The sequence below is a fragment of the Pleurodeles waltl genome, chromosome 7 (genome assembly GCF_031143425.1).
Source record: "Pleurodeles waltl isolate 20211129_DDA chromosome 7, aPleWal1.hap1.20221129, whole genome shotgun sequence".
Taxonomy (NCBI): domain Eukaryota; kingdom Metazoa; phylum Chordata; class Amphibia; order Caudata; family Salamandridae; genus Pleurodeles; species Pleurodeles waltl.
In genome coordinates, this window is record NC_090446.1 from 100,111,332 (window position 1) to 100,125,722 (window position 14,391).

The 14,391-nt window shown below is 46.5% G+C and overlaps 1 protein-coding gene across 2 annotated transcripts in view; it reads right to left on the reverse strand.

Annotated features, from left to right (window-relative positions):
* The window catches only part of LAMA5 (laminin subunit alpha 5), a 467,726-nt gene that overhangs the window by 198,543 nt on the left and 254,792 nt on the right, over positions 1-14,391 (reverse strand). For both annotated transcript variants that reach the window (XM_069243153.1, XM_069243152.1), the window contains exons 41-47: positions 13,392-13,628; positions 12,423-12,536; positions 11,839-11,966; positions 9,192-9,272; positions 8,887-9,101; positions 6,893-6,993; positions 4,326-4,506 (exon numbers count right to left, since the gene is read on the reverse strand). In XM_069243153.1, coding sequence (XP_069099254.1) covers positions 4,326-4,506; positions 6,893-6,993; positions 8,887-9,101; positions 9,192-9,272; positions 11,839-11,966; positions 12,423-12,536; positions 13,392-13,628 — 1,057 coding nt within the window. The remainder of the gene's footprint in view (positions 1-4,325; positions 4,507-6,892; positions 6,994-8,886; positions 9,102-9,191; positions 9,273-11,838; positions 11,967-12,422; positions 12,537-13,391; positions 13,629-14,391) is intronic.

Consider the following 14,391-nt stretch of genomic DNA (forward strand, 5'->3'; position numbering starts at 1 on the left):
ACCAAAAGAAAGGGGTTACAAAAACTCCCCAGGAGAAAGTGGGTGACACTAGAAACAAAGAAAAAGAGTCCTCTGTAGGCCCCCAAAAACCAGAACAGGTGGGTGGGCCCCAAGACACAACCCAAAACAAAGGTGGGTACCAGGGTAAGAACTGGGATGCCACTAAGGCATGGTGCCACAACTGTAAACAGTCTGGGCACCACACCAAGGACACTTCTTGTCCCAAAAACAAACCCCCGAACAAAATTCCAGGGGTAACCAGTGTAGCCATGGGAGATGACTCCTCAGATGAGGAGGTCTTCATAGCCTTCAACTGGAAACAGGGCCCAACAGGTGAGTTGGAGATTCCAGAGGGAAGTAGACACTTCCACCACCTACTGGTGAATGGAATCCCAACCACTGCCCTGAGAGACACTTGTGCCAGTCACACTATTGTGCATGACAGGCTAGTGCTCTCGAACCAGTACATCCCAGGTGAGACTGCCAGGGTAAGAGTTAGCCTAGACAGGGTCACTAAGAGGCCTGTGGCTTTAGTGCCCATAGAAGTGGGTGGCACTCTTAGCTGGAGAAGGGTAGTAGTCAGTACAGACCTCCCCCTTGATTGTCTCCTTGGAAATGACTACCCAGAGGTTAGTCAGAGCTCAAGAGAGGAACTGGTCCAGTGCCAGTCCTCTCCCAAGGTTTCTGGAAGTCCTGCCTCTGCAGTAAATGCAAGCAGGCCCCAGAAGAAGAAGAAAAGAAAACAGAGTAGGAAGGGTGGACAACCTTTAGCCAAGGTTACAGCAAGCCAGGGAGATTCTGCTCCAGTAGGGGAGAACTCCAAAAATGGCCCTGATAAAGTCCAACCTGACCCACAAGAAGTCCTGGCTAGTCAGGCAACTGTTAAACCTGAGTGGGTGGCTCCTCAGCTAACAGAAGAAAGAGTGGAAGAAGGGTGTTCACTACAAGATGTGGTAACCCCCCACTCCAATACAGCAGACAGGCAACCTGAACCCAAAGAAGCCTGTAACTTAGCCCCTTCCCTTTTAGGTGAAGAGCTAAAGGTGTGGTTCTGGGCCCTGACAGCTGTCAGTGGCCTCTGCTGGGTGTTAGCCTTTATGGCTGCACTATCCTTGGCATGGTGGTCTGACCCCATGCCAAATAACAAGTTAGGCCCCCTGACCCTGTTGGTCATGGTGGGGTTACTCCAGCTCTGGGTAACCTCTTTGGGTAAGCTAGGGGTGACCTTGGCTAAGATAAGATTAGCAGAGGTGGATACCTCTGACCTCAAAATAGAGAGAATGGGTGAAGACATAAAAAGCACAGACAAGAGGCAGTTCAGACTAGGTCCTATCACTGTGGAAGTGGGTCAGTTCCCCAGAGGGAATGACCTGAACAGGAGGATGTAAGGCAGAGTAGGCCCTGCAACAAACCAGCCATTTCCTCTACTCTTCCTTGCCTGACAGACTAGGAAGACTCTTCCAGCGTTGGCTGAGTCTCCTGGCCTGTGGGCTGGGGGGGGCTTGTGTAAAGAAATGGCTCCCTGTTGCAGTTACCCCCCACTTTTTGCCTGATACTGATGCTGACTTGACTGAGAAGTGTGCTGGGACCCTGCTAACCAGGCCCCAGCACCAGTGTTCCTTCACCTAAAATGTACCATTGTATCCACAATTGGCACACCCTGGCATTCAGATAAGTCCCTTGTAACTGGTACTTCTAGTACCAAGGGCCCTGATGCCAAGAAAGGTCTCTAAGGGCTGCAGCATGTCTTATGCCACCCTAGAGACCCCTCACTCAGCACAGACACACTGCTTACAAGCCTGTGTGTGCTGGTGAGAACAAAATGAGTAAGTCGACATGGCACTCCCCTCAGGGTGCCATGCCAGCCTCTCACTGCCTATGCAGTATAGGTAAGACACCCCTCTAGCAGGCCTTACAGCCCTAAGGCAGGGTGCACTATACCATAGGTGAGGGTACCAGTGCATGAGCACTGTGCCCCTACAGTGTCTAAGCAAAACCTTAGACATTGTAAGTGCAGGGTAGCCATAAGAGTATATGGTCTGGGAGTCTGTTTTACACGAACTCCACAGCACCATAATGGCTACACTGAAAACTGGGAAGTTTGGTATCAAACTTCTCAGCACAATAAATGCACACTGATGCCAGTGTACATTTTATTGTAAAATACACCACAGAGGGCACCTTAGAGGTGCCCCCTGAAACTTAACCGACTATCTGTGTAGGCTGACTAGTTTTAGCAGCCTGCCCCAAACCGAGACATGTTGCTGGCCCCATGGGGAGAGTGCCTTTGTCACTCTGAGGCCAGTAACAAAGCCTGCACTGGGTGGAGATGCTAACACCTCTCCCAGGCAGGAATTGTCACACCTGGCGGTGAGCCTCAAAGGCTCACCTCCTTTGTGCCAACCCAGCAGGACACTCCAGCTAGTGGAGTTGCCCGCCCCCTCCGGCCAGGCCCCACTTTTGGCGGCAAGGCCGGAGAAAATAATGAGAATAACAAGGAGGAGTCACTGGCCAGTCAGGACAGCCCCTAAGGTGTCCTGAGCTGAGGTGACTCTAACTTTTAGAAATCCTCCATCTTGCAGATGGAGGATTCCCCCAATAGGGTTAGGATTGTGACCCCCTCCCCTTGGGAGGAGGCACAAAGAGGGTGTACCCACCCTCAGGGCTAGTAGCCATTGGCTACTAACCCCCCAGACCTAAACACGCCCTTAAATTTAGTATTTAAGGGCTACCCTGAACCCTAGAAAATTAGATTCCTGCAACTACAAGAAGAAGGACTGCCCAGCTGAAAACCCCTGCAGCGGAAGACCAGAAGACGACAACTGCCTTGGCTCCAGAAACTCACCGGCCTGTCTCCTGCCTTCCAAAGATCCTGCTCCAGCGACGCCTTCCAAAGGGACCAGCGACCTCGACATCCTCTGAGGACTGCCCCTGCTTCGAAAAGACAAGAAACTCCCGAGGACAGCGGACCTGCTCCAAGAAAAGCTGCAACTTTGTTTCCAGCAGCTTTAAAGAACCCTGCAAGCTCCCCGCAAGAAGCGTGAGACTTGCAACACTGCACCCGGCGACCCCGACTCGGCTGGTGGCGATCCAACACCTCAGGAGGGACCCCAGGACTACTCTGATACTGTGAGTACCAAAACCTGTCCCCCCTGAGCCCCCACAGCGCCGCCTGCAGAGGGAATCCCGAGGCTTCCCCTGACCGCGACTCTTTGAACCTAAAGTCCCGACGCCTGGGAGAGACCCTGCACCCGCAGCCCCCAGGACCTGAAGGACCGGACTTTCACTGGAGAAGTGACCCCCAGGAGTCCCTCTCCCTTGCCCAAGTGGAGGTTTCCCCGAGGAATCCCCCCCTTGCCTGCCTGCAGCGCTGAAGAGATCCCGAGATCTCTCATAGACTAACATTGCGAACCCGACGCTTGTTTCTACACTGCACCCGGCCGCCCCCGCGCCGCTGAGGGTGAAATTTCTGTGTGGACCTGTGTCCCCCCCCGGTGCCCTACAAACCCCCCTGGTCTGCCCTCCGAAGACGCGGGTACTTACCTGCAAGCAGACCGGAACCGGGGCACCCCCTTCTCTCCATTCTAGCCTATGTGTTTTGGGCACCACTTTGAACTCTGCGCCTGACCGGCCCTGAGCTGCTGGTGTGGTGACTTTGGGGTTGCTCTGAACCCCCAACGGTGGGCTACCTTGGACCAAGAACTGAACCCTGTAAGTGTCCTACTTACCTGGTAAAACTAACAAAAACTTACCTCCCCCAGGAACCGTGAAAATTGCACTGTGTCCACTTTTAAAACAGCTATTTGTCAATAACTTATAAAGTATACCTGCAATTTTTATGATTTGAAGTTCCTAAAGTACTTACCTACAATACCTTTCGAATGAGATATTACATGTAGAATTTGAACCTGTGGTTCTTAAAATAAACTAAGAAAAGATATTTTTCTATACAAAAACCTATTGGCTGGATTTTGTCTCTGAGTGTGTGTACCTCATTTATTGTCTATGTGTACGTACAACAAATGCTTAACACTACTCCTTGGATAAGCCTACTGCTCGACCACACTACCACAAAATAGAGCATTAGTATTATCTATTTTTACCACTATTTTACCTCTAAGGGGAACCCTTGGACTCTGTGCATGCTATTCCTTACTTTGAAATAGCACATACAGAGCCAACTTCCTACATGTCCTGAAGGACTAAGAACATAAGGGTGTCCTTCAATAATCCTGGTATTAACTGTGAAAGCAAAGGGCTTCTCTTTCAATGATGTAGTTTCTAGTACTTGTCAATTTTTGGTCCAAGGCATCTATGTTACTCACTTGTGCAGCCACTGACACCAAATCCCCAGTAACCAGGGGCACACTGCTGGCAGCGGGGGCCCCCCGCACCAGGCTTGCAGCTGCACTGGCCCGTCAGAGAATCGCAGGTTGGGCCCATGGAAGCCACATCGCAGTCACACTTCTGGCAGCCGGTACACCCATCAAAGCCAAAGTATCCATCCTAGAAGCAAATGATAGCAAGTCAGTGTTTGGTTCATTTGATCATTTTAGATGTTTGTGTGGGGCTGGTGCAACACGATAAGTCTTCGGAGCACTTGCAAGGCAAGCGGTGCTGGAAGTAATGAATGGACACAAACAGGAGGGCTAACACTGGGTGGCACAAGTTCATGTGGTTGACAAAATTTGTGGGGATTTTAAGTGATTCCTGCGTTGCCAGCAGTCTGTCCAGATGAAGAGACAATGTCAGGGAGATCAAAAGGGACTCTGCCCCTGAGCGGTCGAGGACTCCCCCTGATCCCCTCGACCCCCAACCACTTGATGAGGTTGGGGCACTCAGAACAGCCACCGGAATACTGACCTTAGGGCATGGCTGTTGGGGAGGAAGTATCAATTTGGAAAGATGCTGAAAAGCAATTGTATGCAAGGCATTAAGGACAAAGCAGAGGGTTTTGTAACGGAGTCTCAGCTTAACAGGCAATTAGTGAAGCAACATCAGTACTGATGGTCCTAATATTTTCTCAGACTGAAGAAATGTAATAAGCGAGTTCTGTGCATCACTGAGCCAGTGTGTTTAGGTGGGACGCCCCCAACAAAGTTGTAGAAGACAATGCAAAAAAGGAAAGAGGGATATTAGGTGCCAATTCCACAGCAAACGGAGCAGCACCCTGATGAGCAGAAGGTGATGGCACATTCTTTGCTGTACGGTTTAGTGGTAGGAAACATGACAATGCAGACTCAAAAAGATGTCATAACTTTTTGATCGTCCTTGAGAAAATTGTGGAACACTCCTGCTGAGATTCCGAGATGTTTGCACAAAGAGTACCCCCTAAACCTATAGTGAGTTCCATTTTTAGGCCTTGCCTGCAGACAGCTGCTGTTGAAGATATATTGTCTACAATACAATACATACACTGGGGTTTGAATCAGCCCTTGCTTATGATTGGATGGCTATTTTGAGTAGCTCAGGTCCTACACAATTGCTTTGTGCCGATCTTGAAAAGGTTTTTCTTTATCATTTTATCTGGATGAATTGCATCCTTCCACTGCTGACGTGTGGGGACAATTTCTTTTTAATTATTTGTTTGAGGAGTCCAGGGGTGTGCATCACTTTCCTTGCTCTTCTCTACCCCCCTCGCTTTTCTATTTCCTTTTTGCAAGGGTCTGGCAGCTGCACACTGCTACCAGGCCACTTGCTTTTGCCAATTGGCTTCTACGCTGTCAACTGAAGCCTACATTAGGGCTGTCCTACATTACCCCTTTCATTATTTGTCCAACAATTTTTTGAGGTGCTTGGCAGGTGCCGTATTCTATGCAGACTTTCTATTTTTAATTTACCATTCTCAAGTGGCCACTCAAGCAGTAAATTAAGAACAGCGCACATTAAAAATTGTTTACAAGAAAGCAACATGCGTGAGCACAGTGGCTCTCTTAAAAAAAAAAAAAAATCTTGTATTGAGAAAAATGATTCATAGATGGCCACTGCACAAGAGTGGACACAGTGACAGTCTTGAAATGGTGTTTACTATTTTAAGAAAAAACATTCAAGGATGGATGCTACACATGTCTGCAATCATGCAGGCACCACCTTGGAATGAATTTTCTTTCACTTTGAGAACAGTCATTTCAAGAAGGCTGTCATGCCTGTATGTGGCAGCCATCGGCAGAAAAAAACAAGCACTGACAAAGCCTAGAGAACCGCTGGCCTTATCAATGCTTGTTGTTTCACTGAATCTGTGAGATCTGCTCTTTAAGCTCCGACTCTGTTCATAACTTCCTCTAAGTCACCAGTCATGAGTATTCCATACTCCTGATGGGGTCTTAACGAGGGTTATGTATTGCATCAGATTTATACGTGATGAATAAACACCTTAGTCCCCATGTGCTCTTCTCACCCCCTGCCCTCTTTTTTCATTTCAGATGCAAAAAGAAGCTGAAATCACTAGGAAGGAAACCTGTCCTAAATGGGAATAAACCAAGACATTCGGCGCTGTAATACTGACGTCGCCACTTATATTCCAATTTCTTGTGGTCCTTCTTTCATTGGCCCTATAATTCTGCATCCTAGACTTACTGCTGTCCTCCTACCAGTAACTAGGTGAACTAGGTGAGAGTGTATTGCATTGTTTATCAGATACACATGTATTGAGGACCTAGGAGGAGTGGGGGAGGGGGGGAGGGGGGGTTAGATTCAATGCGTCAAGGCGGCAGGAGCTGTACACAACAGCAGAGATGCAAAAATAAACCACAACAGTATCCATGCCACAACTGTTATACTTACAGTAGGATCACTACTTCGGCCATTATACACACACACATTAGTGCTGCATTCACAACAGCATCAATACAGTAAGATCAACACGTGAAACAGCTCAGCAAGTATACCTTACCTGACAGTGGTCACAGCGGATGCCACTCACTCCTGCCTTGCACAAGCAGCGCCCGCTCGTGGGGTCACACGCGCTTGAACCGCATGGAGAACAGTCACACTCTGTAAAAGAGACAAGAATAAGTTCACAACGGTACCTATATTGATGATCACGCAAATCTCCTGAATATCCACCTTCTAAAGACTTTGTACTAATATTTGGTATGTGTGTTATAAAATACTTTTGAAACACAATTTTTTGAAGGTGAATCTTGCGAGATACTAATGGTTGTATCATTTGATTGTTACTGATTTGCCCTTCTAAAAGGAACAAATATTATCCTATGAAAATAATGATGAAAGGCTATTTCACTGTCTGGATTAAAATGTATGTATTACAGGAAGCTGGCCTCAGATATTTTTCAGGCTAAAACTTGGAAGGTCTCACCATTGACAGTGGGAACGTTCCCTAAGCAGGATTAGTTTCAGCTTTTAGAAATATGGAAGGTGTTCTAGTATTGATACAACAAATGTTCTGTTCCTACTGTATGTGTTTTGATTTGAATTCTTACATCCTACCCTAGCTGTGAAGCAGCCAGGCACTGCAAACAGCAATGAAGGGATGTGGAAATGATGTCACAGAGGAGAGACAAGTTGAGGTCAGGTACAGTGGGGGGGGGGGGGGGGAGGGGGGGCGAAGAGAGGATCTCTGCTACCAGGTCAACAGAAATCAATGTGCTTCTTAAGGTCTGAGTCATATACTCCACTTTTTCGAAGAAAAGGGCAACGAGGAAAGATGGTGCCTGCTCTGATCTGCTGGGCTTATCTTCTCATTATACATAGAACAACTCAGATTTTTAAAAAATATTTACTCAAAAAATATGGCAAATCACTTTTCTGAAGGAACCTCGTTTCAGGAGATTCAAGACTATTACAATGAACAAGCACTGGCAAGGCTATAGGTCATGTGCTGCCGACAGGCCTTTAGGTTTTGCCACTGTATGTAGTTTGGAAATATTTTTGTAAAATGATTTTACATCAATCACTCAGAAAAGTCCGTCACCATAAGTAAATTGATGCCCATGTGTAGGCTGTCCTGTTTTAATGTTTAAGTTCATTCAAAGATGGCCAAAAATAGACCCGCAGCCAAAAATGCATATGCATGAGTTTCATGCTCACTTCAGGGTGGCCATCTTTCAATTGTTTTAAAGTCCATTCAACAATAGGCAATTGCAGGTTCCCCCGCGGGATGCAGAATAATGCAAGTGGTGACAAGATCAGTGTCGTGTCCTAGCGAAGTAATAAAAAAACGTATTTTTAAATATGGACATATTGGGTCCAAGTCCATAACACTTGGGATGTAAGGTTCTATGTGAGTGATGACATTATGCTTTGGCAGAATGCTATCACTCACATAAAGATAACCAATGGATGAATTGGGATGAACCATTGCCCTATGCTGTAGTGCAATGAAGAAAAACTGAATGACACTTCAACAGACCAATGGATGAAGTGGACTGGCAGAAAGCCCTGAGAAGCAAGTAAATACATACAATGTTATCAAAATCAAAATGTCTGGATTAATGCCAGACATTAAAAGAATCGAAAAATTGTTTTCAATGTTGTGAGGTGTAAATCTATATCCAAACACAAATTCCTCATTGTGGTTTTGATTTGTTTGGAAAAAACATAAAAGAGCAACCAGGACTTTGAAATGATAGTTCAACCCCAGAAAATTATCTGGTATCTGTAAACATAACCAGATGTATAGTTAGCCTCTGGCAAGTCAGAAAACATCTGCAAGAAGGAAAGTTGCTCTGGAACAGCTCAGGGTCTTGCGGAGCAAACAGCTGCTGTCTACACATACTCCTTCATTGGATACCAGAATGTACTGTCCTGAGTTATCCCTCAAAGAGTCCTGGGTGCTCAAACACTCCAACTTCTGAATGTGGAAAGGTGTGAACTCTCAGAGCCCAATTACAGAGCAGAACATCCTGTATGTGGAGCCACACTTACTGCTGCAGTTTTTGGCCACAACGGCATCGCCATAGTATCCAGGAGCGCAGAGCTCACAGCGCGGTCCCGCTGTGTTAAACATGCATCCAATGCACACCCCCGTCCGGGAATCGCAATCACTGAACAGCGCGTTGCCATCTGTATTCCCACTGCAGTTGCAAGGCTGGCAGGTGCTGCCAATCACCATTGGGTTGCCATAGTAGCCTGGTGCGCACCTTTGAGAACATGAGAACAGTAACAATTGATTATTTCACTGAAATCAAAATCCAGGGAAAGAGAACATAAAGTGAAGTGTTTGAGATTACCGTTCACACTGGGCTCCCGCATAGCCGGGGTTGCAGAAGCACTGCGTCACCGACCCCTTCTGGACACATCCAATGGCAAAACTTAGAGAGAAAGGAGTGGGGGGGGGGGGGGTGAAAATTGGCAATGAAACCAAAATGTATACTTCCGAGAAAAACAACCAGCAACATCCACACCCCAAACAAGATGCATGAAGAGTGCAAAGCATGTGAACCCTCAACCACACACGCGACAAAACGCATAAACTCCACTAAGAAGGAGGATAAATGTGCTTTACCTGGAGAGCCAAACATTGTAAATACAGTGTGAAATTAACAGAAGATGAGAGCTCTTGATACACTCAAGATAACAACATGACTAAGACAAAAGATGAAACATACAAAGGAGAAGCATAAAAACAGCCAGAGAAAGTGGGTGCAGTCAACAGTTACAGAGAATGATTGACCTCTAGTAGCTGCAACCCAGTGCCTTCAACCTCGTTCACCATCTCAGAGTTGCTATTTCCTCTTTTGGTCCATGGCTTGGCATTGCCTTCCTGTGCTCTATATTTCATGTAAGTGTTGCACACTGCTCTGCAGTGCTCCACTGTATCATTACATCATGGCATGCCCCTACTTTTAAGACTTCATCATGGCATGCCCTTACTTTTAAGACTTCATCATGGCATGCCCTTACTTTTAAAAGTCCCATGTGCTTATGATGGACCTATCGAAAAATTGTACCCAGAATGCTACAAGTGCCTAATGATATACCACTTCCTTCCAATGCAGATGGCATGCCAACTTTTTGAACTGGGCCAAGCTTAAACTATAAGAGGGCAGCATCTCCTTATTCCTTCAGGACCAAGTGGTTCCCCAAAGCATACCAGCAACTCCTTGCGCACGAAGGCACACTACTGTGTCTTAATGCTAGTGCCTCCTGCTACTCAACTGCATTTCAGTAACACCAGCCAGCAAGAAGGCTCAGCGAATTAAGCCCATATAGCTGACATCTAGTGAGCTGAAAATCATGAGTTTGAATCCTAGAAATGCTGATTTAGCCTTCCGAGATCGGTAAATTGAGTACCATTACACTAGGTAGTATTAAAACCTGGCTCTTGGAGCGCTTAGAAACAGAAGTGTAGTATGAAGCGCCAATATATAAAACCAAGCTGTTAGTTCCAGTACTTCAAAACACATTTGAGTACCTCTTAGTTTACTCCAGTACCCCAGGGCACATCTACTCATTCAATGCACTGCCTCGTGCCAATGCTTGTCAGTAGCTTCTATTGCCTAGGAACATGCCAGGGACGTTTAGTGTTTCTAAGATCCCAATGGTATCCCGCTACTTCCCTGTACCCCGAGCACCTTCCCTGCCTCATGCCTTAAACGTGCAATAACCCATGGCACCCTGTGAGCTCCATGTATTTCAAGTCCACGCCGATAACATATTGGTGAATTCCAGTGTCATAACACTGGTCCAGACTGACTATTGCCTGGCAGTGTTGAAAACTGCTTCCAAGTGTGCAATGTATCTTTGCACTTAAGACAACGTCCTAGGCCGCTGTGCAGAACGGGGTAGCGACAGTGAGCCTTTGTACGCAAGAAGGACGGGTCCCTGGATTAAAGTGCCGTCTGTCTGTTCATCTAGTACTCAGTGTTGGGGGTCAGTCTCCGTATAATCATGGACACGTCCCTGGATCAAAGTGCCGTCTGTCTGTTAATCTAGTACTCAGTGTTAGGGTCAGTCTCAGTATAATCAATACTCCTGGCCCCTGCCTTTCCTTAACTTTGCTTACCTCAAGGTACTAGGGACTCCCCCCTCCAGGAGATACTGAAACCATTACAACTGTTCAAATGTGCAGGGCCACCTTTTCCAGGGAATTAACATGTGTTCATGTTTTGAAGAAAAAGGGCATATTTTTTAAAGGGGAATGCACTTGAATTAGAATGTGGGTACAATCCTCTATATGTTTCCACGTGACAATTATGCCCCTGTTTGCTTTATATCATTCAGGAACAATTTAGACATGTCTCACAATTTTTTCAATATTTCATCTTGTGCTTGCATCCTGAAAGGGTAAAGAATACCGGCCTTCTCTGAGTTTTCCAATTTTATTACCAGCCTCGACATAAAACACCTTTCCATAGCAGTAAAAAATTGGACAAGTGGCAACGCTGCCTTAAAGCCATTTTAGTCCTCGTTGTATGATACTACATATCTGTGACTTGTAATTAAACCCCTATTGGCAGAGCCCTGACATCGGAGCTGCAACAAGCACATCTGCAATCTGAGAGGTGAGAGGGAGCCTGCACACCTTGTCATGTTCTCACCTCAGAAGACCTTCAAGAAGTCAGCTCCACACTGGAGAGATCTCAGACCTTTAAGTCACACATGAGGGACTGGACTAACACCACAAAAGAGCTCCACTTTTGGAAATCGCAGTTTTGCAAGATCAGTGATTAAATGTCAACAGCAGATTAGAAAAGGTGGCTGTCTATAGGACCGCACCTGCCACCTCGCACATCACCCAGAACCATTTGCCAATGCTTTCACCAGAGTGGAGTAATCACTGGTGCATGCACAGACTTCTAATCGTCAAGACTCACAACAGAGGCGGTCGAGAAGTGGTAGGCACATGATAGCCAGCGGAAGGGAAAGAAGACATACTTGTTGGAAGCTACTGAGAGGGGACAAGGGCACCCGATGCACTGTAGGGGCTTCTCCACAGTAGCGTTGCCTAGGAATCCCCCTTTGCACCTCTCACAGTGGTCCCCTTCTGTGTTGTACTGGCAGTTCTACAAACAAAAAACACACAAAGTAATGTAATTGTGACATCATGTAATTGTTAAAAGCTACACAAAAAGAAGTGTTTTCAAATGTACAGAGGGACCACCTACAACTGCTGTGAAAAACTCATTTTTTCTGGGGAGTTTTGAATTCAGGTCACTTGTGGTAGTTCCGGGTCATAATATAGGGAGCTTGATTGGCACTGCCAAGTTTCACCTTCCACTCCGTCATACCCTACGAAGAGCAGGTGATATTTGGCAGAGGACTTGCCACCAGATATGGATCAGTGCGTGTGGACATATTAAACTTTTAAGTCTACATGCTATTGGTCAAATACTCCTAATAGCCGGATGTATGTGTGGGGATACAGCTGGAAATGCCATTGTTGGCCACGTGGTGTCTTCGCACATACATCTGTGCACCTCATAACCAGTTCCTAAGTGGAAACAAAATGGCGTACTTACAATACACACTCCTGTGCCAGGCATGCACTGATCTGAGCGCCCGTTGCAGCTGCAGGGGATGCACTTTCCCAGGAAGAGTCCTTTAGTGTCTCTGTAGAAGCCTGGAGCACATTCCTAGTTTGGGAACGGAGTAAGCAGACATCAGGAGGTTACAAATCAGGATATTGGAAAGTACATAAGACGCGGGAGAGAGGCCGGGTGAGCCACACAGCACAATACCACGCTACAGTCAACAACAAACCTCCTGACAGCTGACATGCCTCAAACTCCACATCCAGTGAGCAAAACCAACAAAACAGTAGCAAAGCCTCTTAAGTTACTAACAAGCACGACAGCCCCAGACCTCCATTCACTGTTACGCTCTAAGTAGCACCGAGTTTAGGATGGGAAATGATGGACACAGTCTGGACTCCACCTGTTCAGAACTCCAAGATGCATAATTCAAAATCTATATAATTCAGAAGCAAAATTCAAAATAGTAATTTTGAATTTCAGAAGCCAATCCAAGCCTTTCCAATGTGCTGGGACAGACATTCAGAACTTAAATGGGAATTCAGTGGTGGTCTAAAAATCCCGTTGCACATCAAGATCTTTTCAATCACTCATCTCCAGACGTAAATTCAAGCTAAGCATTTCGAAAAAGCTCACAGAGAACCACATATATTGTCAGTTCTTGACATGACCTCCACCCCCACGTATCACTTTCACTACCATAAGCATGTAAGATGCCTCTAGCCTCCCCCATCCAATTTTCTGGCAAAAATGCACCTTTGAACTCCCCTCACGGCCCAACTTTATGACCACCACCCCAGCAAATCTACAGCTATCCTTCCCTCATACAAGGCAGGAATAAGCTTTGTAGCTCACTCCTGTCATGCACCCTTTAACTTGCAGGAATTCCACCACACCTCTTCAAGAGTCATGTGTGGCGTGGACCCTTCTGTAACTCTCCCACATCCTTCAACGTACCTGGCAGGAATCCCCCCTGTAGTTGGCAGGACACATGCACAGCTCCACATCCCTCGCCGGGGAGACGCTGACTTCGTTAATCTCTACTGCAATCTCAAGAACCACTTTGCGCAGAGACACCAGGGATGAAGGCTGAGAATTCAAGGCACGGATCTGCAGCTGCTCCAGATTGGCCAAAACCATCATGAGCTCCTCGCGGGACACAGGATTGTTCGTCTCGGTGTGTTTGAAGTTACTCTAGGAAGAGATCATACTTCTATATGACCAAAATAGACACCCTCAGAAGACATCACATGCAGTTTCTCTGAAAAGCCCCTCACCTCCCATTCTCCATTTCCACTCACTTCCAACAGCTGACACTTGCACGGCCCACCCTTTCCTTGCCAAGTTCACGTAAACAAACCTCCATTTATTGATTACATGAGCCACCTTTGTTTATAACAACCTTTTCTTGCATCCAGGTGAGCTGCTTCCATTCCCACTCGTATTCCAAATTACATGTGGTTGTTTGGCCATCCCTCTGCACTGCCTTTAAACCACTGCATCACCAACCCTGCACTTTTAGACCAGGGGCCCGGGGACTGACAGGAGGACTGTGACTAGAACCAACTTCACACCTTTCAAACATCACTATACTTCAGCGGAAACATAATTGGACTCATGATGAATGAATTTATTATATCGTAGAAACAGCTGTCCCAAGATGTTTCCTGTCATTCAGGCCTCATGATAAAGCAGGATCAAACAGACACATGATAGTGAATAAAAAACATCTGGCGACATAATTTACACGTAAGCGGCTCCTCAAATCACACTTCCTACGTTGAGGGTTCTGCCACTTGTGTGCGTACAAGAGGCTCATCACTTTCGTGAAGCGAAAACATCAGGCATTTTAGTGATGAAACTGGGCAGGTAACTCATTGATCACGATTAGCCTGCATTTCGGAGCTTCAAATTGTGCATCAGCAAATTTGCGATAGAATGTGGTTAGTGCTCGGGC